A 27,287-nucleotide genomic window follows, 5' to 3' on the forward strand; every position below is an offset into this window, starting at 1 on the left:
AATCCACCTGCCAATGCAGGAGACTCAGGAAGATGCAGGTTCAATCTCTGTTTGGGGAAGACCCCCTGGAGAAGGACATGGCAACCCACTCCAGTGTTCTTGCCTGGAGAATCCCATGGACAGAGGAGCCTGGCGGGCTACACTCCACGGGGTCACAAAGAGTCGGAGACGACTGAGCGACTAAGCCCTGTACCTCGCTGTATCGCACTTCACTTGGTTGCATTGTGTAGATACTGGGTTTTTTACAAATTGAAGATTTTTGGCAACTGCATGTCAAGCAAGCTTACTGGCGTGATTTTTCCAGCAGCGTTTACTCACTTGATGTCTGACATTTGGTCATTCTTGTAGTATTTCCACCTTTTCCATTATAGTTACATTTGTTATGGTGACCTGTGATGGGTAATCTTTGGTGTTACTATTGTAACTGTCTTTGGGTGCCACAGACCTCGCCCATTGGAGATAGTAAACTTAATGGATATTGTGTGTATTCTCACTGCTCCAACTGGTTGTTCCTGTCTTTCTCACTTTCCTTGGGCCTCTCTCTTCCTGAAAAAGGAGAATATTGAAATTAGGCCAATTACTAACCTACAGTGGCTTCTAAGTGTTCAAGCAAAGAGAAGAATGTCATGTCTGTCACTTCAAATCAAAAGCTAGAAATGATTAAGCTTAGTGAGGAAGGCACGTCAAAGTCCAGTTAGGCTGAAAGCCAGGCTTCTTAGCCAGTTAGCCAAGTTATGGACACAAAGGAAGTTTTTGAAGGAAATTAAAAGTGCTCCTCCAGTGAACACATAAATGATAAGAAAGCCAAACAGCCTTATCGCCAGTAATGGAGAAAATTTGAGTGGTCTGGAGAGAAGAGCATAGTACCGCCTTAAGCCAAAGCTGAACCCAAAGCAAGGCCCTAACTCAGTTCTATGAAGTTAGGCTCTTCTAATGTCATAAAAGTTCTGTGAAGGCTGAGAGGTGAGGACACTGCAGATGAAAAGTCTGAAGCCAGAAGAGATTGGTTCCTGGGCTTAAGGGAAGAAGGCATCTCCGTATCAGAGTGCAGAGGGAAGCAGCAAGTGCTGATGCGGAAGATGCAGCAAGGTACACAGATCCAGTTAGGCCATTAATGAAAGGGGTTGCTCTAAATAACGGATGTCCAGTGTAGACGAAACAGCCGCCGTCTAGGACTTTGCCAGCCAGGGAAGTAGAGGTCCGGTTTTTAGGCTTCAAAGGCCAGACAGACTCTCTTATTAGGGGCTAATGCAGCTGATGACTTTAAGTTGAAGTCAGTGTTTATTTGCCATTCCAAAAGTCCTAAGGTTTTTAACAGTTATGGTTAGTCGGCTCTGGCTGTGCTCTATAAAAGCTGGATTACAGCAAATCTGTTTACAACATGGTTTACTGAGTATTTGAAGCCCACTGTTGTGAACAACTGCTCAGAAAAATAGATTCCTTCCAAAATAGTACTGCTCACTGACAGGGTACCTGCTCACCCAGGAGCCCTGATGGAGACATACACAGTGAAATTATTTTCGTGGCTGCTAACACAGCATCCATTCTGCAGCCCGTGGACCAAGGAGTCCTTTCAACTTATTGTTTAAGAGCAACATTTCATAAGGCCGTAGCTGCCATGGATAGTGATTCCTCTGATGGATCTGGGCAGAGTCAACTGAAAACCTTCTGGAAAGGATTCACCCTTGTAGATGCCATTAAAAACATTTGTGATTGATGAGAAGAGGTCAAAAGATATATCAGTACTAACAGGAGTTTGGAAGAAGTTGATCCCAACCTTCATGGATGACTTTGAGGGGTTCTAGATTTGAGTGGCAAAGGCGATGGCACCCCACTCCAGTACTCTTGCCTGGAAAATCCCATGGATGGAGGAGCCTGGTGGGCTGCAGTCCATGGCGTCGTGAAGAGTCAGACATGACTGAGCGACTTCATTTTCACTTTTCACTTTCATGCATTGGAGAAGGATATGGCAACCCACTCCAGTGTTCTTGCCTGGAGAATCCCAGGGACGGGGGAGCCTGGTGGGCTGCCGTCTCTGGGGTCGCACAGAGTCGGACACGACTGAAGTGACTTAGCAGCAGCAGACTTGAGTGGAGGAAATAACTAGATGTGGGACCAGCAAGGGAGCTAGAAGTGGAGCCTGGAGGTGCGACTGACTTGCTGCCATCTCGTGGTAAAACTTTCATGGGTAAGGAGCCTCTTCTCATGGATGAGCAAAGAAAGCGGTTTCCTAAGACAGAACCTACTCCTGGTGCAGATGCTATAAAGATTGTGACAAGAACAAATTTAAAATATCCCATAAACTTAGTAGATAAAGCAGCAGCAGAGGACTGACCTCAAGTTTGAAAGAAATTCTGTGGGTAAAACGCTATCAGACAGCATTGCCTGCTGCAGAGAGACCATTCATGAAAGGGAGTCAATCGACCTGGCAAAGTTCATGGTGGTCTTATTTAAGATCATTCATGAAAGGAAGTCAATTGACATGGCAAAGTTCATGGTTGTCTTATTTAAGAAATGGCCGCAGCCAACCCAGCCTGCAGCAACCACCACCTTAGTCATTCAGCAGCCACCAACATCAAGGCAAACCCTCTACAAGCCAAAAGACTATGACTTACTGAAGGCTCAAGTGACGGTTTGCATTTTTTAGCAATTAAGCCTTTTTTAATTAAGGTGCACACATTGTTTTTTAGACATGATGGTGTTGCACACTTAAGACTCCAGTACAGTGTGAACGTGACTCATGCATGCACTGGGAAACCAAAAAATCTGTGTAATTGCTTTATTGCAGTGGAATGGGCCCAAATCCACGGTGTCTCAGAGGCACACTTGTGCTGTAAGATCTGGGACCACTAGCCAAATAGTCACTGCTGGCCCTTTTTCTGCTTTTTAAGTAGCAGTTGCTCACTGAAGCAGATGCCAAAGAATTCCATTCCCCTGGATGAAAGGATGAAAACTTATTTTAACATGAAGTCTGAGCTTATAGGGCTAAACATTTTTAAGCAGTAAAAATCTTTTCTTACTGTACTAACCAAATGTATTTCTTACCTGAATTTTAAAGGATTTAGTTGAAACTTGGACAGTTGCCAGGTGCTATCACAGACTTGATACTTTTTTTTAAAATTTAAAACGTTTCAATCTGGAGAGCTTAATCTGTTTTAAGTCAAGCGTCTTTCATAACGTCAGTATTGGCCTTTCTTAGTGTATTTGCCGCTTTGGTCATATGAAGGGAAGCTAATGTTCTAGTACTGAAGAGTATTATTAGCACCTGCTCAGTGAGGCAGTAGCTAGTCGAGTTTCACCTGGCTCTGTATTGTGTTAGCGTCACTTGGTAGAAGTCGTCTCTGTATTTCTACCCTATCTCGTTTACCTCTGTAGATTTCTTTAATAGTTTTATTTGTTTGTTTCCTTGTTTTGGGCTGTGAGCTCTTCATCGCCCTGCCGGCCTCTCCCCGGTCTCGGCAAGCGGGGGCCTCTCCCCGGTCTCGGCGAGCGGGGGCCTCTCCCTGGCTCCGCGTGCGGGCTCCTCGCGGCAGTGGCTTCGGCGAGCGGGGGCCTCTCCCTGGCTCCGCGTGCGGGCTCCTCGCGGCAGTGGCTTCGGCGAGCGGGGGCCTCTCCCCGGCTCCGCGTGCGGGCTCCTCGCGGCAGTGGCTCCCCTTGCTGCAGGGCACAGGCTGTGGGAGCGCGGGCCTCAGCAGCTGGGGCTCCTGGGCTCTAGGGCCCAGGCCCAGGAGCTGTGGCGCACAGGCCTAGTCTGCCCCGCGGCATAGGGAATCTTCCCAGGTCAGGGATCGGATGTCTCCTGCGCTGGCAGGTAGATTCTTCACCACTGAGCCACCAGGGAAGTCCCGTCTGGACTGTTTTCTCTTAAAGGATTGTGTGGATTAGATGTATAAGGTAGAAAATACAACACAATAACAGAAGGTTTTCTGTTTTTCCCCTCATTTTAAAAAGTATGCTGCTTTTTACCGTGGAACATTATTTTGAAACTGTAATGAAAGTCAGTCCAGAAAGGAGTGCCGGACTTCATGCCATTCAAAGTCGTACGTGTGTGTACAGTGTCCGTCTCTCCTTTCTTGTGTGTTTCAGAAAATATGGTGGCGAGCCAGCACACCCATGTGGCTGTGGGTCCTTGTGCAAGAAACAAGGTGGAGCCCTTGAAAGAGAGAAAGTTCAGGTATTGTGGGGGCGTGTGTGGTTCTGTCTGTCTCCATTTTCATTGTGGCGCTGCTTTTTAATCTGTAAAGGAGTACCTCATTCCTGTCTTTAAGGGCTGCCAGAGTTTTTTTAACTGAGAGCTCTAAGTCAGAAGGTACTCTGTAGATGTAAGCACAGTGATTAGGGACTTCCTCAGCCACTTCCAGTGGACAAGACCTCACCTTCCAGTGCAGAGGATGAAGGTTCGATCCCTGGCTGGAGAACTAAGATCCCACATGCCTTGCAGCCAAAAAAACCAGAACATAAAACCACAGAAGCAATAATGTAACTAATTCAATAAATACTTTGAAAGGATAAAAAAAATTAAATACAATGATTAAGGGGCACACTTGGTTTTGATACATCAGGGAGTGAGAGAAGCGGCTGGGGCAGCAGAGAGTCCCTGATCCCCGCTGACTGGGGGAGCAGAACTGCATGGTGAAATCATGGGAGGAAGGGGAAGGGCATGTCTTCCCATACCAGGACAGTCCTCATTATGATAAAACCAGAGAGGCCCAAATCAAGGGACAGACTACGAAACAGCTGGACTGACTAAGGCCTTAGGGAGCCAGGAAAGACCGAGAAACTCACAGGAGGAGAGAGTGAGGAAGGTGACAACCGAGTGCAACACGGTGTCCTCAAATGGGTCCTGGAGCAAGCGCCGTATCTCGTGGGAAGCCTGCCAAATCCAAACGAGGTCTGGGGGTTTGTCAGTGGTAGTACGACAGAGCTGGTTTACTGCTTTTGACAAGAGAGCCACCTTAATGTGAGATGGTAGCATTAGAGGAGATTGATGAGGATCTTATGGGAATTCTCTGTTATCTTTGCAACAGATGATTAAATCTAAAGTTACTCCAGAATTAGTATTTGCATGTAGGTGAATTTACAAATATGGACTCCGTGAGTGATGAGAGTCAGCTGTGTCCATGTGTGCGTGTCCCCAGTGTGTGTGTGTGTGTGTCTAAATGTCCCCCAGTGTGTGTGTGTCTAAATGTTCCCCTGTGTGTGTGTGTCTGAATGTCCCCCAGTGTGTATGTGTCTGAATGTCCCCCTGTGTGTGTGTGTGTCTAAATGTTCCCCTGTGTGTGTGTGTGTCTGAATGTCCCCCAGTGTGTGTGTGTGTGTGTGTGTCTGAATGTCCCCCTGTGTGTGTGTGTGTGTGTGTCTAAATGTCCCTGTGTGTGTGTATGTGTGTGTGTGTGTGTGTCTAAATGTACTGCTGTTAGGTTATCGAATTATGGCTGACATTTTCTGTTTGTTTCAGTGTCATAAAAGAAGCCATTTTTGTAATAAAGTTAAATATTTAACCTCGTTCACAGTACTGATGCTTAGAGGACAACTCAGGGAAATAAACCTCCCAGCATATCCTGCTAAAGAATATCCAATGTCTCACCTCACCTATTTATCTAATATATTACCATGCTTTTCATTTCTGTTCATACTGTATGAACCATGTATTCACATATATTTGTACAAAGAAAGTGCTTTAATCAACTTTGTGAAGCAGATTTGAAATGTCCTTCATATAATGAAAAGGAAACTGTTCTGTGGGACTTTGATGCGATCAAACCCAGTAAGCTTGTAATCACGTGTTTTGCTTCCTCTATCCCTTTATCGTATCCAGTCCAGTCGAAGAGACAAGCCCAGACCCAGTGTGCCCCACAGATGGCCCTTCGGCGTCCTTGCTCCGTCTGGGCCAGCCTGCTGCAGCCGTGCTGATGAGCGAGGCAGAGCAGGGTCTCAAGGCCTGTAAAGTCACAGACCCCGACTTGGCCACTGCAGAGGATCCGGCAGAAGCCAGCGCTGGGCTCCAGGTTGAACTGATGCAGGCTGGCCCGCTTGGGAATGTCGACGCTCCAAGTATGAACACATGCTCAGTCTTAACTATTCCCTGAATAAGGACACTAGCCTGGTAAAAGCTGTTTCATGAAAGAAACTCAAAAGAGTAGGAACTTGAATGACGTTGAGTAGAACACAGACGCGCAGGTTACCTCACTGTGCATACAACAGCAGCCTCCTTGAAGGACTAATTTTGTTTTAATTTTAAAATGTCAAAATAACTACTGTTGGAAGAAGCAAGTGGAATTGGGGGGGCCCACTATGTGCCAGGCATTTAATCTGACACTGTTAGCTCCATTTTACAGAAAAGTAAGCAGGCTCAGGATCGAAGGACCCCTATCCTTACCCCAAAGCTACACAGAAATAGTCTTGAATAGTGGTTAAGAGCACAGACTCTGAAGATAGACTAGCTAGATTTTTTAAACACAGATTTACTACTTTACTTATGTGGCTGCGCTGGATCTTAGTTATGGCGCGTGGGATCTTCAGTCGAGTTGCAGCATGAGGGATCTAGTTCCCTCAGCAGGGATCAAACTTGGGCCCCCTGCATTGGCAGCGTGGAGTCTAACGACTGGACCACCAGGGAGGTCCCCGGACTAGCTAGATTCTCATCCTAGCCACCCCTCTTAGGCTGCCGTTTGACCTGGGCCAAGATCGTTTCAATTCTCTGTGGCCCTCTCTTCCGTAAAGTGGAGGGGGTGGCAGTACCTCCCTTAGCGTCGTACTGTAAGGGCCATGTGAGTCACTAAACGTGAAGGGCTCAGAACACTGTCCTGCATCCGCCTAGCACTAGTGTCAGTCTTGTTGGATTAGACTGGTAACTGCCACTAATGGAATTTGTTAGAGCATTCTAAATTGGGCAGAAACTTTTTTCTTCCCTTTAGAAATGTTTCTCTGTGTAGATCCAAAGTGTATCTCATACAGATGAATTGCAGATAGTACAGTCCACGGGGTCACAAAGGGTCGGACATAACTTAGCAACTGAACAACAAGCAAGAGTGCAAGTGTTAAAAGGCAGCATGTTTTCTAGATAGAAGTGGACAAGCGGTTTAAAGAGTGCATAGCTGAGCATGTCAGTAAGGAATCTCCAAGTCTGCCTTTAAGATGTGTACCCCGAGTTCTGTTAAGGCAGAATCATGAACAGATGCTCCTGATTTGGATTTCCTTTGTCACAACTGAACACGCAAACTTGTGGGTCTGAAAATGACCGACGATGAACTGCAGGACTACCCGTTTTGACTTTTGAAATGATGATTTATTATTTGAATCAGTGCTCTTTAGAGATAAGACTTAAAAGGTTATTTAACGAAGGGCTCCACTTGCTTTGTCTTATGATTTATTTGGTAAGTCTTGCCTACTGAATTCATTTCCTTTTTTTGTTCCCATTCCTTCAAGACTTCACTGTTGAGAACCCCTGGGATGAGGAGTTGATTTTCAAACTTTTATCCGGGCTTTCTAAACCAGTGAGTTCCTATCCAAATACTTATGAATGGCCATGTAAGCTTCCAGCCATCAAGCCCAAGACTGAATTCCAGTTAGGTAAGTACCATATGGGCCATGACACTTTAAACTCTCTTTTCTCTATGGAAGTTGATGCTGACTGGTGTGTGTGTGTTTCTCCTGTCACCTCCCCGCCCCGCCCACCAATAACAGGTTTCATCTGCAGTTTCACCTGTAGTAGTAAGACGAGAGCATCTTGTTAAGGCATAACTATAGGATTTGATTGCTGCTGTGACTGCGACTATAGAGGGCAACTGGGCAGTTATCTATCAAAATTAAAGACACATATACGTTTAGACCCAGACACCCACTTTTAAGAGTTTCTGCAGATAACACTTGCATACCTTCGAAGTGACGTGTGTGTGTCAAGCAGCAGGGTGGGAGCAACACAGACAGCGGTGGGCGCTGCTTAAATAAATGACGGAACGCGCAGTGTGCTCAGTTGAGTCTGACTCTTCGTGACCCCATGGACTGCAGCCCACCTGGCTCCTCTGTCCATGGCATTTCCCAGGCAAGCATACCATTTCCTTCTCCAGGGGATCTCCCCAACCCAGGAATCAAACCTGTGTTTCCTGCATTGGCAGGTGGATTCTTTACCACTGAGCCACCAGGGAAGCTGTATTATCATTTTAATGTCCACAGGATCTATAGTGATGCCCCGTCTTACATTTCTACAATTAGTGATATGTGTGCTCCTTATTTTTTCTTATCCTGGCAGAGGCTTATCCGTTTTATTGGTATTTTCAAAGAACCAACTTTTTTTTTTCCCACAGAATCAACTTCTGTTTTCACTAATTTTCTATATTGATTTTTACTTTTAAATTTCATTTATTTCTACTCTAATTCTTATTATTTCTTTTCTCTTCCTACTTTGGATTTGATGTGCCCCTTTCCTAGATTTCTAAGGTAGAAACTAAGATTACTGATTTTAGACCTTCTTTTCTAACACAGACATTCAGTGCAGTAAACTTCTCTCTAAGCACGCATTTCACGCATCTCACCGTTTCAGTAAAGTGTGTTTTCGGAATGTGTTATTTTGGCTCCAAGTGTTTGAGGGCTCTCCAGCTCTCCTTCTGTTATGACTACTAGTTTAATTCTGTGAGTGCATGATTTCTTTTTTTTAACTGTATTTTATGACCCAGAGCGTGATCTTTATTGGTGACTATTCCATGCAAGCTTGAAGAGAATGTGCGTTTTGCTGTTGTTAGATTATTCCATAAATGTCTGTTAGATCCAGCTGGTTGGCGGTGCTATTCCTGTCCGCCACACCCTTTCTGACTTTCTGCCTGTTGGCTGTCAGTTGCTGACAGGGATGTAGGAATCTCCAACTGTGATAGTGAAGTAATCTGTTCTCCTTGGAAGTCTGTCAATTTTTTTCGTCACTATTTTGATGCTCTGTTCTTCGGCTCGTACACTGATGCCTTCCAAACTCCTTATATGCCAGCTAGAAACCAGAAAGTGACTTCTTTATATTTGATTTTAAACGTGATTTTTTTTTTTAAATAATCTATTACAACTTGACCTCTGTGGTCTTTCTCCCAAAATGAATAACTCTAGTGTCACTAAACTATATCAAAACAAATCCGGGTGAGAGGCATTCTACAGCTCATCAGACAAGTGCTCTGTGGAGCTGCCACTGCTGTCAGAAAGTTAGGACTGCCACAGCCAGCAGAGGCCAAGGAGGCGTGCATACGCCCTAGGACAGTAGGCTAGGACAACTGCCACAGCCAGCAGAGGCCGAGGAGGCGTGCCTACGCCCTAGGACAGTAGGCGAGGACTAGTGAAGTCTCAGTAAAGTGTGCAGCTAGGCAACAGTAACCTGCCAGTCTTGGCTCTGGTTTGTTACCAGTGTGCCTTGGTTATGTAAAAGTTAACAAAAGGGAAACTGGATGAAGAACAAACAAACTCTACCATCTTGGCAACGTTTCTATCAATCAAAAACTGTAAACAGAAAGTTTACAGCAATAAAAATTTTAAATTACCTGTTAGAAATATCGGTACAATTATACTCTGTCCCTTTTATTCTGATGTTAAAACGCTTGCGTTTTTCGTAGGCACGTTAGGCCTTTGTTTAGCACTTTGCGGATGATGTCTACGTGCTCTTTGATGTCACAGCAGCCTTGCCAACTAGGCAGCACAGGTATTTCCCCTTTGGACACGAGAGCACGGGCGACGAGGATGGCCGCCCGCGGCTGGCTGCTCGGGGACGGGCTTGGTCCCCAGCCACGCTGCCCTGGCCCCGTCACTCCATGGAGACTGGCCAAACGCTTCCTAAGGGAGCTGCACCCACATTCACTTATTAAAGCAACTCCAGCACCAAGAAGAATTTACAGAGACTTCGTTTGGATAGTCTTTAGTGTTCTGAGCTTCTTTTTTGTTTTTTCATTTTGACTTCTCTCTCTCCTCAGGTTCTTTGCTGGTCTACGTTGATCACTTTATTGGAGAAGGGGCTTTCGCCCAAGTCTATGAAGTTACCCATGGAGATGTGAACAACAGCAAAAATAAGGAGAAATTTGCTTTGAAGGTAAATGATCTAAACAATATAGAAATGAATTTTAGAACTTGAGATTGCTGGTCTCTTTTTTTATTTTTTTAAGATAGTGGTGGTTTCAGGGACTTCCCTGATGGTCCAGAGGCTAAAATTCCCCACTCCTAACACAGTTCAAATTCCAGTTCAGTCACTCAGTCGTGTCCAACTCTTTGCAACCCCATGGAGTACAGCATGCCAGGCTTCCCTGTCCATCACCAACTCCTGAAGCTTACTCAAACTCAAGTCCATCGAGTCAGTGATGCCATCCAGCCATCTCATCCTCTCTTGTCCCCTTCTCCGCCCACCTTCAATCTTTCCCAGCATCAGGTCTTTTCCAGTGAGTCAGCTCTATCTACACATCAGGTGGCCAAATTGCTGGAGCTTCAGCTTCAGCATCAGTCCTTTCAGTAAATACTGCAGGACTGATTTCCTTTAGGATGGACTGGCTTGATCTCCTTGCAGTGCAAGGGACTCTCAAGAGTCTTCTCTAACACCACAGTTGAAAAGCATCAATTCTTTGGTGTTCAGCATTCTTTATGGTCAAACACTCACATCCATACATGACCACTGGAAAAACCATAGCTTTGACTAGACGGACCTTTGTCAGTAAAGTAATGTCTCTGCTTATTAATATGCTGTCTACATTGGTCATAGTTATTTTTCCAAGGAGCAACTATCTTTTAATTTCATGGCCACAGTCACCATCTGCAGTGATTGTGAGGCCCAAGAAAATAAAGTCTGTCACTGTTTCCATTGTTTCCCCATCTATTTGCCACAAAATGTTGGGACTGGATGCCATGATCTTAGTTTTTTGAATTTTGAGTTTTAAGCCAGCTTTTCCACTCTCTTTCACTTTCATCAAGAAGCTCTTTAGTTCATCTTCGCTTTCTGCCATAAGGGTGGTGTCATCTGCATATCTGAGGTCGTTGATATTTCTCCCAGCAATCTTGATTCCAGCTTTGTGTTTCATCCAATCTGGCATTTCACATGATGTACTCTGCATATAAGTTAAATAAGCAGGGTAACAGTATGCAGCCTTGACGTACTTCTTTCCCAAGTTGGAACCAGTCTGTTGTTCCATATCCAGTTCTAATTGTTGCTTCTTGACCTGCATACAGATTTCTCAGGGGGCAGGTCAGGTGGTCTGGTATTCCCATCTCTTTCAGAATTTTCCAGTTTGTTGTGATCCACAAAGTCAAAGGCTTTGGTATAGTCAGTAAAGCAGAAGTAGATGTTTTTCTGGAACTCTCTTGGTTTTTCGATGACCCAACGGATGTTGGCAATTTGATCTCTGGTTCCTCTGTCTTTTCTAAATCCAGCTTGAACATCTGGAAATTCTCGGTTCACGTCCTGTTGAAGCCTCGCTTGGAGAATTTTGAGCATTACTTTGCTAGTGTGTGAGATGAGTGCAATTGTGTGGTAGTTTGAACATTTTTGGCATTGCCTTTCTTTGGGATTGGAATGAAAATTGACCTTTTCCAGTCCTGTGGCCACTGCTGAGTTTTCCAAATGTGCTGGCATATTGAGTGCAGCACCTTTACAGCATCATCTTCTAGGATTTAAAATAGCTCAACTGGAATTCCATCACCTCCACTAGCTTTGTTCGTCGTGATACTTCTTAAGGCTCACTTGACATTGCACTCCAGGATGTCTTGTTCTAGGTGAGTGATCACAGCATCATGGTTATCTGGGTCATGAAGATCTTTTTTATGTAGTTCTTCTGTGTGTTCTTGCCACCTCTTCTTAATATCTTCTGCTTCTGTTAGGTCCATACCATTTCTGTCCTTTATTGTGCCCATCTTGCATGAAAGTTCCCTTGGTACCTCTAATTTTCTTGAAGCCGATCTCTAGTCTTACCCATTCTGTTGTTTTCCTGTTTCTTTGCATTGATCCCTGAGGAGGGCTTTCTTATCTCTCCTTGCTATTGTTTAAAACTCTGCATTCAAATGGATAAATCTTTCCTTTTTTGAAATCAAATCGCAACACAGGGTACCTGCATTCAAGCCCTGGTCAGGGAACTGGACTCCACTTGCCACAACTAAGACTTTGCATGCTAAATCTAAGACCCAGCATAGCCAAATAAATATTAAAAGAAATAGTCTTTTTAAAAAAGATAGTAATGGTTTCATTTAGATCTGTTGTCAGCACTTAGGAAACAAAACTATATCCCACAGGGATTCAGAACTGCCTTGCCGCTAAAATTGTCTTGCAGCAATCCCCATACTGCAGCAGCAATTCATAGCTTGGCATCACTTTTCTATCCCATGCCCCCTTTTTTTTGGATGAAGTTGCTTTCTTGCAGTCATTTTCCAGAACACGAGCTGGATGTGACTGTTACGTTCCCTGCTTTGCAGGTCCAGAAGCCTCCCAACCTCTGGGAATTCTACATTGGGACCCAGCTGATGGAAAGACTGAACCCAAGTGTGCAGCACATGTTCATCAGGTTCTATTCGGCCCACCTGTTCCAGAACGGCAGCGTGTTGGTAGGGGACCTCTACAGCTACGGCACGCTGTTGGTAAGTGTGATGCTTTGATGACACAAGCATGAAGGGGTTTGGTTTGCACATCCCTTCTTGCACTTGAAGCTTTTAGTGGAGTGGTGCATGGGACAAAGCTCTCGGTTTGAAATTTCATTAATCTTGGGCAGCCAACTCAGGACATTCCACTGTCCATTGCTTCTAGAATGCCATTAATCTCTATAAAAATACCCCTGAAAAAGTGATGCCTCAGGCACTAGTCCTCGCTTTTGCCATCAGAATGCTCTGCATGATCCAGCAAATCCACGACTGTGAAATCATCCACGGAGACATCAAGCCAGACAATTTCATACTCGGAAACAGGCAAGTGTTGCACTTTGAACAGGTACTTCTCTGACCATCTCCCCCAGCAGCCTTTTATTTTCTGTGCTTACACAGCCTGGTGCTTGTTTGTGTTTAACACAGATTTTTGGAACAAGACAACAAAGATGATGACTTATCTGCCGGCTTGGTCCTGATTGACCTGGGTCAGAGTATAGACATGAAACTTTTTCCGAAAGGAACTGCATTTACAGGGAAGTGTGAAACTTCTGGTTTCCAGTGTATTGAGATGCTCAGTAACAAGCCATGGAACTACCAGGTAGAGACCTAGAGAAATCTGAAAACGTTTCCTGTACTACATTCACTGCAGTCTCGACGTGAATTTGGGCATCCAGATAGTTTGAGCTGGTGTAGACCTCTCCTCAGAGAAGGCAATGGCACCCCACTCCAGTACTCTTGCCTGGAAAATCCCATGGATGGAGGAGCCCGGTGGGCTGCAGTCCATGGGGTCGCTAGGAGTCGGACACGACTGAGCGACTTCCCTTTCACTTTTCACGTTTATGCATTGGAGAAGGAAATGGCAACCCACTCCAGTGTTCTTGCCTGGAGAACCCCAGGGACGGGGGAGCCTGGTGGGCTGCCGTCTATGGGGTCGCACCGAGCTGGACAGGACTGAAGCGACTCAGCAGCGGCAGCAGTCCTCTTCTAGCCCTGGGGATAGACCGCACTGCAGAGCTGTTTTCAGTCGTAGGCACGCCACACTTTGCGAGGCTTGGGGTGCAGCTCAGAAACGACAGCTGGCCCCTGGGGAGGAGGGGGGACGTCCACGGGGCTAACCCTGCACTGGCTGTGTGACAGGGAACGAGACGGTGGCCCGGGAAGAACGGAGCTTCCTGAGATGCTGCGGGGGGTGGTGGGTGATCCGCCGTCCGTGGGAGCCTCCAGCAAAGCCTAGACGGCCACTCATAGGGCACGTCAGTGTGAGGGCTGACGTGTGGCTTCCAAAATTCTTTAAAACGGAAATCCTGTGACTGTTTCCTACGATTTATTGTATTTGCTGCATAACTTGGACAGACATGATAATTTACTCACGTGTAAATTACTATTTTAATCATTGATACATACCCATATTTTCATTTTCTTTTATTAAAAAACTGCATTTTGTACTGGAGCATAGGCAATTAATAACGTGATAGTTTCAGGTGGACGGCGAAGAGACTCAGCCGTACGCACACGTGTGTCCTTTCTCCCCCGGCTCCCCTCCCGTCAGGCTGCCCCATGACGCTGAGCAGAGTTCCCTGTGCCGCACAGGAGGCCCCTGTTGATGCCCATATTTCTTTTTAGATTGATTACTTTGGAGTTGCTGCGACCATATACTGCATGCTTTTTGGCACTTACATGAAAGTGAAAAACGAAGGGGGCATCTGGAAGCCTGAAGGTCTTTTTAGAAGGTGGGTATTAACATTGGGCAAGTGTATGAGGGTTCCCTTTTCTTTGTATCCTCACCAGATTTGTTATTTGTGTTCTTTTTGATGATAGCCATTCTGACAGGTGTGAAGAGATGTCTCATTGTGGTTTCGATTTGCGTCTCCATGATGATTAGCGATGTTGAGTATCTTTTCATGTGCTTGTTGACCATCTGCATTTCCTCTTTGGGGCAATGTCTATTCAGTTCTTCATCCCACTTTTAAATTGGGAGAATCAGTTGTGTTTTTGACAAGGATGCCAATATAGTTCAATTGGGAAGAATAATCTTTTCAATAAATATTACTGGGATACCTAGATATTCACATGCAAAAGGATGAAATTAAATTCCTACCTCACAGAATACACAGAAATTAACTTAAAATGGGTCATAGACATGAAAGTAACAACTAAAATGATAACAGTTTTAGAAGAAAACTCTGTGTTTCTTCTAAACAAGAGTAAAACTCTGTGATTTTGGATTAAGCAGTTTCTTAGAAAAAAATACCAAAAAGCAACAAAAGAAAAGACAAGTTGTTCTAAACCAAAATTTTAAACTTTTTTTTCTGCAAATGATACTGTCAAGAAAGTAAAAAACAACTCAGAACTGGAGAAAATATTAGCAAATCATGTATCTGATACAGGACTTGTGTTCAGAATATATTAAAAATACTTGCAGTCAAGCATAAACAGATAAATAGCCCATTTTTTAAATGACCAAAGGATCTGAATAGACATTCCTCCAAAGAAGTTGTATAAATGATCAATATACACATGAAAAGGAAAATGTAAATCAAAACTACAGTGAAATACCACTTCATACCAGCTAGGATGGCTGTAATAAAAAAGACAGACATTTGTAAGTCCCACTAAGAAGAGGACAGGGAGAGATTGGAATGCTCATACATAGCTAGTAAGAGTGTAAGATGGTGCAGCTGCTTTGAAAAATAGTCGAGCAGGTCCTTAAAAGTTTAAATATATGAAGTAGATGTAGCAAGTCTGCTCCTAGATACACCCCCAAGAGAAATTAAAACAGATGTCCATACAAAATCCTTTACATAAGTATTCATAATAGGCAAAAAATGTAGAAACAACTCAAATGTCCATAAAATGATGAGTAGATAAAGATGTTATGATGTATCCATACGATGACTATTATTCAGCCATTTAAAAGGAAGATGTACTGATACATGCTATAAAATGGGTGTGCCTGAAGACATTACAAATCATATGGTTTGTAAGTTATATTGCAGTAAAGCTGATTTGACAACATAATCAGCTTGGATACTGTTGTAAATCTTTATGCCCAAGCTGAAACCCAGATCAATGAGATCATTCTCTTATGGTGAAACTCAAGCATCAGTATTTTTTAAAGTTCCCCAGGTGATTGCATTGTGTAGCCAAGACTGAGAATCACAGCTCTAGAATCAGCTCTAATCTAAATGAGCTTCTAATTTAGGAAACTGGAGAAGGCATTGGCACCCCACTCCAGTACTCTTGCCTGGAAAATCCCATGGATAGAGGAGCCTGGTGGGCCGCAGTCCATGGGGTCACTAAGAGTCAGACACGCCTGAGAGACTTCACTTTCATGCATTGGAGAAGGAAATGGCAACCCACTCCAGTGTTCTTGCCTGGAGAATCCCAGGGACGGGGGAGCCTGGTGGGCTGCCGTCTATGGGGTCGCACAGAGTTGGACATGACTGAAGCGACTTAGCAGCAGCAGCAGCATTAACATTGGTGCTACAGTGGATGTTGCCTTCTGTCTGGCGGAAGATGGATCTTTGCCACGAACATCCATGCCTTGGGAAGCAGGGTGACATAGCACAGTCCTGGCCCTCTGCACTGAGAAAGCTAAGCGGTTCTATTTCTCCATTCATAACTTGTTCAGCAAGGTGTGTGTAGACATTTACCTGAACCTCTAATTCCTCTTACTTATAGTAGAGTCAGCATTTTCATTCTCGATGCATTAAGCTGGCTTTAGGTGAGAGTGAAGTCAGATGCAAGAGTGGGGTTGCCAGGCGTGTTGAAGGCTACACTTCATCCTTCTTTCACGGCTTTGTCTCATCAGGCTTCCTCACCTGGACATGTGGAATGAATTTTTTCATGTAATGTTGAATATACCCGATTGTCATCATCTTCCATCTTTGGATTTGTTAAGGCAGAAGCTAAAGAAAACATTTCAGGAACACTACACCAGCAAGATCAAGACCCTGTGTAATAGGCTAATTGTATTGCTCTTAGAATATAAGCGTTCTCGGAAATAAAATATGGACACTCCCTGCAGATCACCTTGTAAATACCTGCCCGTTCACTCAGTACCTCGACGTCTACATCTGCTGTTATTGTAAATGTTTCTAAAAATAAAAGCCCACAAAGCGTATCCGTGTGAATAGTTGTTACAGGTGTTTCAGTGACACACACAGCAGGATAAGGGCACTGCCTCGCAGCCGATTACACTGCTTTTGGGGTGGATGCGAGCATTTATGAGGACAGTCTGCACAAGGACGTGCTCTGAAAGCGCTTAAAACACTGACCTGTTTAAGCCAGAAAAGGGCCACGTCTGGTTTTTTCACCCAAATTTAAAGGTTAATATTTGCATAAAATAAGCAAAATTTCCCCGAATATTTCCAGCGAACTTCATGTTTTTACGAATAAAACGTGCAAGTCCTTTACATATATAACTGTGTGTGTGTGCGTCTAGCTTCCCAGGCGGCGCTGGTGGTGAAGAGCCCGCCTGGCAGTGCAGGAGACGTAAGAGACGGCCTCAAGCCCCGGGCCGGGAAGGTCCCCTGGGGGAGGGCCTGGCAGCCCACTCCAGGGTTCCTGCCTGGAGCATCCCAGGGACAGAGGGGCCTGGCGGGCTGCAGTCCGTGGGGTCGCAAAGAGTCGGACACGACTGAAGCGATTAGCACGCACACATGCCCTTTGTCATACCTGTTCTTCATTGCTAGCCACGGGAAATAACGCAGGTGTCTGTTTTTTAAAAGTACCATGAAAAAGACTATCCCAGATCTTGAAAATAGTCATATAAACCCCATGCATCATTAATGAGCTCTGAAATAACAGCAGCCAACATCATTCATTGACTGGCCCCTGCATTAGGAGGTGAAGTCTCAACCACTGGACCACCAGGGGGAGGTCCTGCAAATATGTTTTTATTTTAAAAATAGTATAACCTACACGATTGATCAAACATATCCTCAAATTAGAAGGAAACCAACATTAGATTTACTCACAGTGTCAAAAACTACAGCACTGATAAAGACATTTGTGGGATTTTTTTCTTTCCTCTTAAAAATGTTTTCAGTGGAAACAAGATTAAAACAGGTAAGGGTGCTGTTTTACTAAAGTGAAAGTGTCAGTTACTCAGTCATGTCCAACTCGGCAACCATATGGAGCCTGCCAGGCTCCTCTATCCATGAGATTCTCCAGACAAGAATACTGGAGTGGGTTGCCATTCCCTTCAAGGTATTTTCCTAACCCAGGGATGGAAACCAGGTCTCCTGCACTGCAGGCAGATTCTTTACCTGAGCCACCAGGGAGGCCCCCTGTTGTACTAAACTCAGAGCTAAATGAGTCCATCTGTGAAAAACAGCTGTGGTGCCTTCTTGTCTTGGGCAGAGAGGACCCTTGGCCTCTGCTTCCATCCCATCAACATGTTCTGCCTCTCTGCCAGCCCATTTGCTGTTACTCAGTCTTCAGCCCCATCACACCCAAGACACCCTCCGTGTCCTTCACACCAGCAACTTCAACCTGACCAGCGTCATCTCAGGGCTGCTGCCACCCATCTGGTGCCCAGTCTGTGCCAAGGACTCCACTCACCACCTGCACAGTCAGCTTTCCTAGCTACAGCCTTGTCCCCAGGGAGGAAGGCTCCATCGAAACAAAAGAAGTCATTTTATTAAATACACACTTTAGGAAAGTAGATCGTTTTTGGTGGTGGTGGTAGTGATGGGGTTTTGGGTTTTTTTCTCCCATTTCATAGTACGAACTGTAGCAGTTATCTTCACTTCATTATAAATTAGTTGTCTGGATCACATACACGGTTCATCTGCACAAGGACAAAAGCTCTGCATCCAAGGGGCAACTGAGGGACTTCTCTGGTAGTCCAGTGGTTGACCTCACCTCCCAGTGCAGGGGGTGAGGGTTCGATCCCTGGTCAGGGGGCTAAGATCCCACAGGCCTGGGGGCCAAGAAAATCAACACAAAACAGAAGTAACGTAACATACAATAAAGACTTTAAAAATGGTCCTTATCAAAAAAATCTTAAAGGTGGGGGGCAACTGAGATGGATGCCACAGACAGCAGTGTTGGGGGCAAAGAAACCTCCAACTCACCGACGGAGACGAGTTTCCTGGGGACAGAGCTGGGTTCCATTTACCCCATGTCTCGAGCTGAGCAAGGGCCCAGCTCATCCTAAGTGCCCGGTATGGGCTGGATTCACCAAGGCTCAGATTTAATATCTACTTGGGCTTCCCTTGTGTAGCTCAGTTGGTAAAGAATCTGCCCGCAGTGCAGGAGACCCGGGTTTGATCCCTGGGTTGGGAAGATCCCCTGGAGAAGGAAATGGCAACCCAATGCAGTATCCTTGCCTGGAAAATCTAATGGACAGAGGAGCCTGATGGGCTGCAGGCCATGGGGTCACAAAGAGTCGGGCACGACTGAGCGACTAACACTTAACTTACACTTGGGTTAAGGTCTTTCCCGTTCATTCTCACTCCCTACCCCCGCCACCTGCTCCACTTTCCCAGTCCCAGCTGAGAACAACGCTGGTTACTCCAGAGACTCAGAGATTCCTGTTACCAGTGCCTTTTCGCTTTGGATTATATCTGTGTCTAAGGCAATAGTTCTAAGAGGTACTTTTCCCTAAGATGCACCCGAGAAGCCACAAGTGTGGCCCAGGCATATCAGAGATAAGCGCTCAGAGATGCTTGGGCATCGGCACGGTACGTAAACACACCTACAACGCTGTTCCTCCTCACCTTCTCCGTCTGCAGTCCCAGGAGTCAGTGTCCTCGGTCCTCCTTCTCCCTCATCAAGTCAATCCATCTGTCCCACTGGTTCTATTCTGAATGGTTCAGGTGAACCCCTTTCTGGATCGGTCCAGCTGCAGGCAGGCTAAGCTCCAGTAACAGAGAACCCACACAAGGCAGCTTAGAGAAGACAAAGGTGATTGTGACCTCGTTAGTCTGGGGTGGGCAATCCTGTGCTAATGCTGACCCTGCCATGCTGAACAGGAGGCTTCCAGGATGTTCTGATGGCTGCCATTTCCCAGCAGAGGTGGACATCGTTCCCAGGGGCAAGACCTTCAAGCTGTGGACCCCAGCCGAGCTCACAGCCCACAGACCAGACACAATCAAGTTGGTTGTGTCTCTTGCCAGGGAGATGAATGACGTGTCCAGCTGGGAGCCCAGGTGCCAAAATGTGGGGGTGACTAATCCCCTAAAAGGCAGAAGAAAGACCTGGAGAAAAGTGGCCACAGCGGCCACCACTCCCGCCCCACGTCCCCTGCCTTACACTGCAGGCAGCTGCTGGGGCGGGATGGTGCCCCCTGGCTGCTGCAAGAAAGTGGCAATCCGGTCCTAGGCGTCTGACCCCAAGACCTGCTTTCCTCCCGTGGTGGTGGTGGTCGGGTCGTTAAGTCATGTCTGACCCTTGCAAGTCCATTCCTCCGGCAGGGCTCACACTTGAAAAAAAGAAGTTACACAACAAAGTTTCCTCCGCTGGTAATACTGAGCAGGTGAACAAGTCAAGAGACACAGATGGTATGGCGCCGTCGACAGCAGTGTGTGTCATCTGTGTCTACACTTCCACAGGAAACAATTACTAGTAAGTGAAAAAAAGCAAGATCTTGAGTTGAACATGATAAATGTCATCATCCCATTTAGGATAAAAGACGCAATGATACAGGGACTTCCCTGGTGGTCTAGTAGCTAAGACTTCTCGCCCCCAGTGCAGGGGCCCAGGTTCAACCCCTGGTCACGGAACTGAGATCCCGTGTGCTGCAACTAAGACCAGGCACAGCCCAAGTAAATAAATATGAACTTTAAAAAATGGAATGATATATTAACACACATGACGTCCCTGACTGTAATGGGCAGATTTACTTCCAGAAAGACAACCACACATTTGGCAGTTAACCCTGGGAAGGCGGGGGTCAGATTGTGAGCGGAAGAATGGAAGAGAGGGGCTGAGGGGGAAGGATGGGGAGGGATAGTTAGCGGGTTGGGATGGGCATGTGCACACTGCTGCATTTAGAATGGATAACCAGCAAGGACCTGCTGGACAACTCTGCTCAATGTTAATGTGCAGCCTGGATGGGAGAGGAGTTTGGGAGAGAATGGATGCATGTAAATGTACGGCTGAGTCCCTTCACTGTTCCCCTGAAACTATCACAACATTGTTAATCGGCTACACCCCAACACAAAATAAAAACTTCATAACATAGAAAAGAGCAACTTTCCATTTTTGCTATATTTCTGTATTGAATGTTTTACAATGACTGCATCGTTTCGAAATAATTAAAAGAAGAAATGGCCAGCATATTTTCAAATTTAAAAAGTTAAGTTGCCACTAAGCACAGTTAGCTTAATCCTTTACAGAATGATAAATGTTAAATATACAAAGAAATAAGAGAGGTCTGGATGGATGGCAGGACTCCACAAATCCCAACAGATGGGTCAGCGAGGCCCCCATCTCCTGGGAATCATGGTGGTAATGGAATTCCAAGCACCAACGCCAAACACCAGCTTTCTAGGTTTTAACCCAGAAGGTTAAACGCCATCTGGAGCACACAGTCAGCACTCCAACCACCGCCCACACAGTGCGTGCAGTCTGGGAGGCAGGCGCCATCTGCCCGAGACTCGCAGGCGAGGAGGGGGGGCCCAGAGAGTTTAGGTGGCATGGTCAGTGGGGAGCCAGGCAGGAAACCAGTCTGGCCTGAGAGTCCTGGTCCTGAAGCCTTCACTTTGCACCAGGTCACCCTCAAAACAAGGAAAGGTCCCTCCCAGGCCAGGCTCAGCTGCCACCCTGACATGTGACATGTGACCAAGCCCTCACTGCATTCAGAGGCCTGAGGTCAGGAAGCTGTACTGCTCGCCGGCCAATCCCCTTGCTCAGGACAGGGCCAGTGACAGAAGAACCAGGAGTCCTGCCCTGACGCCTCTGGAAAGGACGGACTTACTCAGGACGCAGCTGTGATCAGCGGTAGGTTCAGAGACAGAAAACAGAATGGTGGCCAGTGGGAGCCTGGGGAGAGGGGCGAGGAAGTTACTGCCTCACGGTCCAGAGCTGCCTTCCGGGTGATGAGAAGTTCTGCAGGTCCGCCGTACAATGATATGAATATACTTAAAATTACTGAAGTGTACACTTAGAAATGGTTACGGTGGTAAATTTCATGTTGTCTATTTTACCACAATTAAAAATGTTTTAAATAAAATGAAAAATGTTAGTCGTTCAGTCACGTCTGACTCTTTCCAAGTCCATCTGCAGCCCGCCAGGCTCCTCTGTCCACAGGATTCTCCAGGCAAGAAAACTGGAGTGGGTTGCCATTTCCTCCTCCAGGGGATCTTCCCGACCCAGGGATCAAACTTAGGTCTCCTACTTGGCAGGCAGATTCTTTACCATCCGAGCCACCAGGGAAGCCCTTTATATAAAATAAATCCTTTAATTTCCCAGAAGGAGTAGGTTGCTGTATTGAGAGATTTGAAACTGGGGAAAATGGCCTTAGGGAGCAACTGACTCAAAATCTTGCTATAATTGTAATTTAATTCAAGAAACTTCGAGAGCCTCCCTTGAAAAAGAAGCAATTGTGACAGAATTTGACCTTCACATTCATATTGTTCATTTCAAATAAACACCGCATCTAAAAGCTACCATACTAGGGCGTGTTCCTTTAGCGTATTTCGGTATTTTAAATTCATTCAGTAACACCACAGCACAGTATTCATTTAGCAAAGTACCATATAAAAATAAAGAAAATCTTTTCCATATCCATCAAAAGTACTTACATGTATGAGCAATGCCCTCCACAAACTCCTTATAGATATTCCTCTCCTTACTTCCATGATCAGTTCTAAGCATGACCCCAGTGGGACCACACAGAGCCAACAACTCAGGACGGGCAGGGCGATCCACAATCTTATCAAAACACAGATGGGAGCCCGGGCTGAGAAAGTAACCTCTAGGTAGGAAACGCGAACAGTAACGATAGCTTATCTTGGTTTCCAGTCGTGGACGATTCCCAGGCTCGGGATCAGGCACTGTTATCAAAATTGAGCTTCTTGGGTGAGAAGTTCAGAATCTCCTCCAAGGAAGGGTCTTTACCCTCTGGAGCTATTTCAGACTCAAACATCTGCTGCAGCAAAGTGTCCACCGTCTTGTACTCTGGGAGAAAGGAGAAAGGACACATGGAACGGGACTGTCGGGGGAGGATCCAGCCCCTCAGAGCTGGGCTTTCCCGAAGGAGGACCTTGGAGGCCATCCCACAGAGCTCCCAACCCCCGCGGAGGCTCTGCAGACCAAGGAGAAGGTCCTCCTCGATGCAGGCAAGAGGCCCACCTCTGGGGTGGCGTGCCCACCCCACTCCTCCCTGCGTCTATGCTCTGCTGTGTCTAATTGCACGAGACGGTGTCCCCGCCAAAGCCCCAGCTAGAATTCAGACAGCTTTGCGTTCACTCAGTGTTGCTGTTTAGTTGCTAAGTATTATCAACTCTGTGTGCCCTCATGGACTGTAGCCCACCAGGCTCCTCTGTCCATGGGATTTCCCAGCCAAGAATACTGGAGCAGGGTGTCATTTTCTTCTCCAGGGGATCTTCCCAACCCAGGGATCAAACCTACATATCTTGCACTAGCAGGCGGGTTCTTCACCGCTTGAGCGACTGAACTAGCTGAACTGAACTGAGCCACCAGGGAATCCCCCCTGGGTTTACTCAGTCAATCCATAATTCACTGCAAGTCAGTAAAGTAATTAAACAGCTGATGGTAATGACCGCGTGTCCCAGGCACATTGTGAGGCCCTGGAAATACAGTTCAGTTCCTTTCAGTTCAGTCTCTCCATCGTGTCTGACTCTTTGCAACCCCATGGAATGCAGCATACCAGGCCTCCCTGTCCATCAGCAACTGCTGGAGCTTGCTTAAACTCACGTCCATTGAGTCGGTGATGCCATCCAACCATCTCATCCTCTCTCGTCTCCTCCTCCTCCCACCTGCAATCTTTCCCAGCATCAGGGTCTTTTCAAATGAGTCAGTTCTTCGCATCAGGGGGCCAAAGTATTGGAGTTTCAACTTCAGCATCAGTCCTTCCAATATTAAGGACTGATTTCCTTTAGGATTGACTTGTTTGATCTCCTTGCAGTACAAGCGATTCTCAAGAGTCTTCTCCAACACCACAGTTCAAAAGCTTCAATTCTTAAGCACTCAGCTTTCTTTATAGTCCAACTCTCACATCCATACATGACCACTGGAAAAACCACAGCTTTGACTAGATGGACCTTTGTTGGCAAAGTAATGTCTCTGCATTTTAATGAGCTGTCTAGGTTGGTCATAACTTTCCTTCCAAGGAGTAAGCATCTTTTAATTTCATGGCTGCAGTCACCATCTGCAGTGATTTTGGAGCCCCCAAAAATAAAGTCTGACACTGTTTCCATTGTTTCCCCTTCTATTTGCCATGAAGTGATGGGACCAGATGCCATGATCTTCGTTTTCTGAATGTTGAGTTTTAAGCCAGCTTTTTCACTCTCCTCTTTAACTTTCATCAAGAGGCTCTATAGTTCTTCTTCTCTTTCTATCATAAGGGTGGTATCATCTGCTTATCTGAGGTTATTGATATTTCTCCCAGCAATCTTGATTCCAGCTTGTGCTTCATCCAGTCCAGCATTTCTCATGATGTGCTCTGCATATAAGTTAAATAAGCAGGGTGACAATATACAGCCTTGACATACTCCTTTTCCTGATTTGGAATCAGTCTTTTGTTCCATGTCTAGTTCTAACTGTTGCTTCTTGGCCTGCATACAGATTCTCAGGAGGCAGGTTAGATGGTCTGGTATTCCCATGTCTTTAAGAATTTTCCACAGTTTGTTGTGATCCACACAGTCAAAGGCTTTGGCATATTCAATAAACCAGAAGTAGATGTTTTTTCTGGAACGCTCTTGCTTTTTTGATGACCCAGCAGATGTTGGCAATTTGATCTCTGGTTCCTCTGCCTTTTCTAAATCCAGCTTGAACATCTGGAAGTTCACGGTTCACGTCCTGTTGAAGCCTCGCTTGGAGAATTTTGAGCATTACTTTGCTAGTGTGTGAGATGAGTGCAATTGTGCGGTAGTTTGAGCATTCTTTGGCATTGCCTTTCTTTGGGATTGGAACGAAAATTGGCCTTTTCCAATCCTGTGGCCACTGCTGAGTTTTCCAAATTTGCTGGCATATTGAATGCAGCACTTTCACAGCATCATCTTTCAGGATTTGAAACAGCTCAACTGGAATTCCATCACCTCCACTAGCTTTGTTCGTAGTGATGCTTCCTAAGGCCCACTTGACGCTGCACTCTAGGATGTCTGGCTCTAGGTGAGTGATCACACCATTGTGGTTATCTGGGTAGTGAAGATCTCTTTTGTATATTTCTTCTGTGTATTCTTGCCACCTCTTAATATCTTCTGTTAGGTCCATACCATTTCTGTCCTTTATTGTGCACATCTTTGCTTGAAATGTTCCCTTGGTATCTCTAATTTTCTTGAAGAGATCTCTAGTCTTTCCCATTTTATTGTTTTCCTTTATTTCTTTGCATCGATAACTGAGGAAGGCTTCTTATCTCCTCTTGCTATTCCTTGGAACTCTGCATTCAAATGGGTATATCTTTTCTTTTCTCCTTTGCATTTCATTTCTCTTCTTTTCACAGTTATTTGTAAGGCCTCCTCAGACAACCATTTTGGCTTTTTGCATTTCTTTTTCTCGGAGACGGTCTTGATCACTGCCTCCTATACAATGTCATGAACCTCCATCCATAGTTCTTCAGGCACTCTATCAGATCGAATCCCTTGAATCTAATGTCACTTCCACTGTAAGGGATTTGATTTAGGTCATACCTGAATGGTCTAGTGGTTTTCCCTACTTTTTTCAATTTAAGTCTGAACTTGGCAATAAGGAGTTCATGATCTGAGCCACAGTCAGCTCCTGGTCTTGTTTTTGTTGACTGTATAGAGCTTCTCCATCTTCGGCTGCAAAGAATATAATCAATCTGATTTCGGTGTTGACCATCTGCTGAGGTCCATGTGTAGAGTCTTCTCTTGTGTAATTGGAAGAGGGTGTTTCTATGACCAGTGCCTTCTCTTGGTAAAACTCTATTCACCTTTGTCCTGCTTCATTCTGTACTCCAAGGCCAAATTTGCCTGTTACTCCAGGTATTTCTTGACTTCCTACTTTTGCATTCCAGTCCCCTATAATGAAAAGGACATCTTTTGGGGGTGTTAGTTCTAGAAGGTCTTGTAAGGTCTTCACAGAACTGTTCTGCTTCTTCAGCATTGCCGGTCAGAGGATAGACTTGAATTACTCTGACACTGAATGGTATACCTTGGAAACGAACAAATATCATTCTATCATTTTTGAGATTGCATCCAAGTACTGCATTTCAGACTCTTTTGTTGACTATGATGGCTACTCCATTTCTTCTAAGAGATTCTTGCCCACAGTAGTAGAGATAATGGTCATCTAAGTTAAATTCACCCATTCCAGTCCACTTTAGTTCACTGATTCCCAAAACGTTTACTAAAATGTTCACTCTTGCCATCTCCTGCTTGACTACTTCCAATTTGCCTTGATTCATGGGCTTAATATTCCAGGTTCCTATGCAATATTGCTCTTTACAGCATCACACCCTACTTCCATCACCAGTCACATCCACAACTGAGTACTGTCTTTGCTTTGGCTCCATCTCTTCTTTCTTTCTAGAGTTATTTCTCCACTGATCTCCTGGGGATACAATGGAGAACAAAAAAGACACAGCCCTGCACCTGTGGAGCTTTGAGTCTGCAAAGACGACAGATGGTGACCAGGCAGTCACTCAGCAGTGACTGTGCAGCTGACCTGTGCTAAAAGATGGGGGAGGAGAGCTGGCAGAGCTCCCAGGAGCACCTGACTTCTTGGGGAGCCCAGCGTGCTTCCCCAAGGAAGCAGAGACCTGTGGGAGGAGAGGCCTTGATTAGGCAAGGAGGGGTGGAAGGGATGAGAGCATGGGAGAGAGCAGCATGTGCAGGATGGAGCAAGAGAGCCCAGGAAGTGGGGCCAGCAGGGCTGAAGGGCAAAGGCACAGGGGTCCTGGGCTGAGATATTCAAGGGAACCAGAAATGGGGCCCCTGAGCCCATGGCAGGTCTTTACCCTTGACCCACAGGAAGCCCCTGAAGGTCAGGTTTGCATTCTGGAAACATCACAGCAGCTGCTATGAGAAGATCAGAGGCAGCTTCGGGTTGGGTTACACTTACTTTTGGATGCAATTCTGAAGTACAGGCCTCTCAAGTCCCGCTTTTTGTTTCCTCCTTCGTCCGCACTGAAGCCACTGTCCTTGGTGTCCACGTGGTCAATGAGGCCCCCGTCCTTCATGTCTTCCCTTTAGGGAGGAAGACATGTGTGAACACGGCCGAGTCCCTCAGCTGAGCCCCTCTCTGTCCTCCCAGCCGTGGCCCCATGCCACCCGTGCAGCCGGTGAGGGTCTCTGAGAACTGGCACCCAGGAGCCAGCTGGCTGCCATGGGACCTCGGGGGTTAAAGGTGGTCAGGACCCTGCCAAGAACACCCCACCTCCAAAGTCCACGAGCCGTGTCAGGAACTGCTACTCACTCTTGGACCCCCACTCCAAGCTCCTGAATCTTCTTCTCAATGGCAGTTTCCACTTCACTCTTTTCTAATGAATACGCCACAAAAAACGCCTCCAAGATGAATGCTATGAAAATACTGAGAAAGAATAAAAGGCAGAG

General features: G+C 45.8%; 2 protein-coding genes across 4 annotated transcripts in view; one reads left to right on the forward strand and one right to left on the reverse strand.

The window, feature by feature from the left end:
* Positions 1–17,006, forward strand: part of BUB1 (BUB1 mitotic checkpoint serine/threonine kinase) — a 36,325-nt gene extending 19,319 nt beyond the window's left edge. The window contains exons 17-25 of one of the 3 annotated variants that reach the window (XM_018054814.1): positions 4,087–4,174; positions 5,819–6,054; positions 7,429–7,572; positions 9,942–10,057; positions 12,418–12,579; positions 12,746–12,903; positions 13,006–13,180; positions 14,206–14,312; positions 16,394–17,006. In XM_018054814.1, the coding sequence (XP_017910303.1) occupies positions 4,087–4,174; positions 5,819–6,054; positions 7,429–7,572; positions 9,942–10,057; positions 12,418–12,579; positions 12,746–12,903; positions 13,006–13,180; positions 14,206–14,312; positions 16,394–16,589 (1,382 nt within the window). In that variant the 3' untranslated portion in view covers positions 16,590–17,006. Of the gene's footprint in view, positions 1–4,086; positions 4,175–5,818; positions 6,055–7,428; positions 7,573–9,941; positions 10,058–12,417; positions 12,580–12,745; positions 12,904–13,005; positions 13,181–14,205; positions 14,313–16,393 lie in introns of those variants that run through there. The other 2 variants (XM_018054813.1, XM_018054815.1) reach the window with 2 other exon arrangements.
* LOC102171434 (two pore calcium channel protein 2) overlaps positions 21,885–27,287 on the reverse strand; it is a 57,682-nt gene continuing 52,279 nt past the window's right edge. The window contains exons 17-19 of the mRNA XM_018054816.1: positions 27,151–27,264; positions 26,797–26,921; positions 21,885–22,710 (exon numbers count right to left, since the gene is read on the reverse strand). Coding sequence (XP_017910305.1) covers positions 22,580–22,710; positions 26,797–26,921; positions 27,151–27,264 — 370 coding nt within the window. The 3' untranslated portion in view covers positions 21,885–22,579. The remainder of the gene's footprint in view (positions 22,711–26,796; positions 26,922–27,150; positions 27,265–27,287) is intronic.

This window comes from Capra hircus, chromosome 11 (genome assembly GCF_001704415.2).
Source record: "Capra hircus breed San Clemente chromosome 11, ASM170441v1, whole genome shotgun sequence".
NCBI lineage: Eukaryota > Metazoa > Chordata > Mammalia > Artiodactyla > Bovidae > Capra > Capra hircus.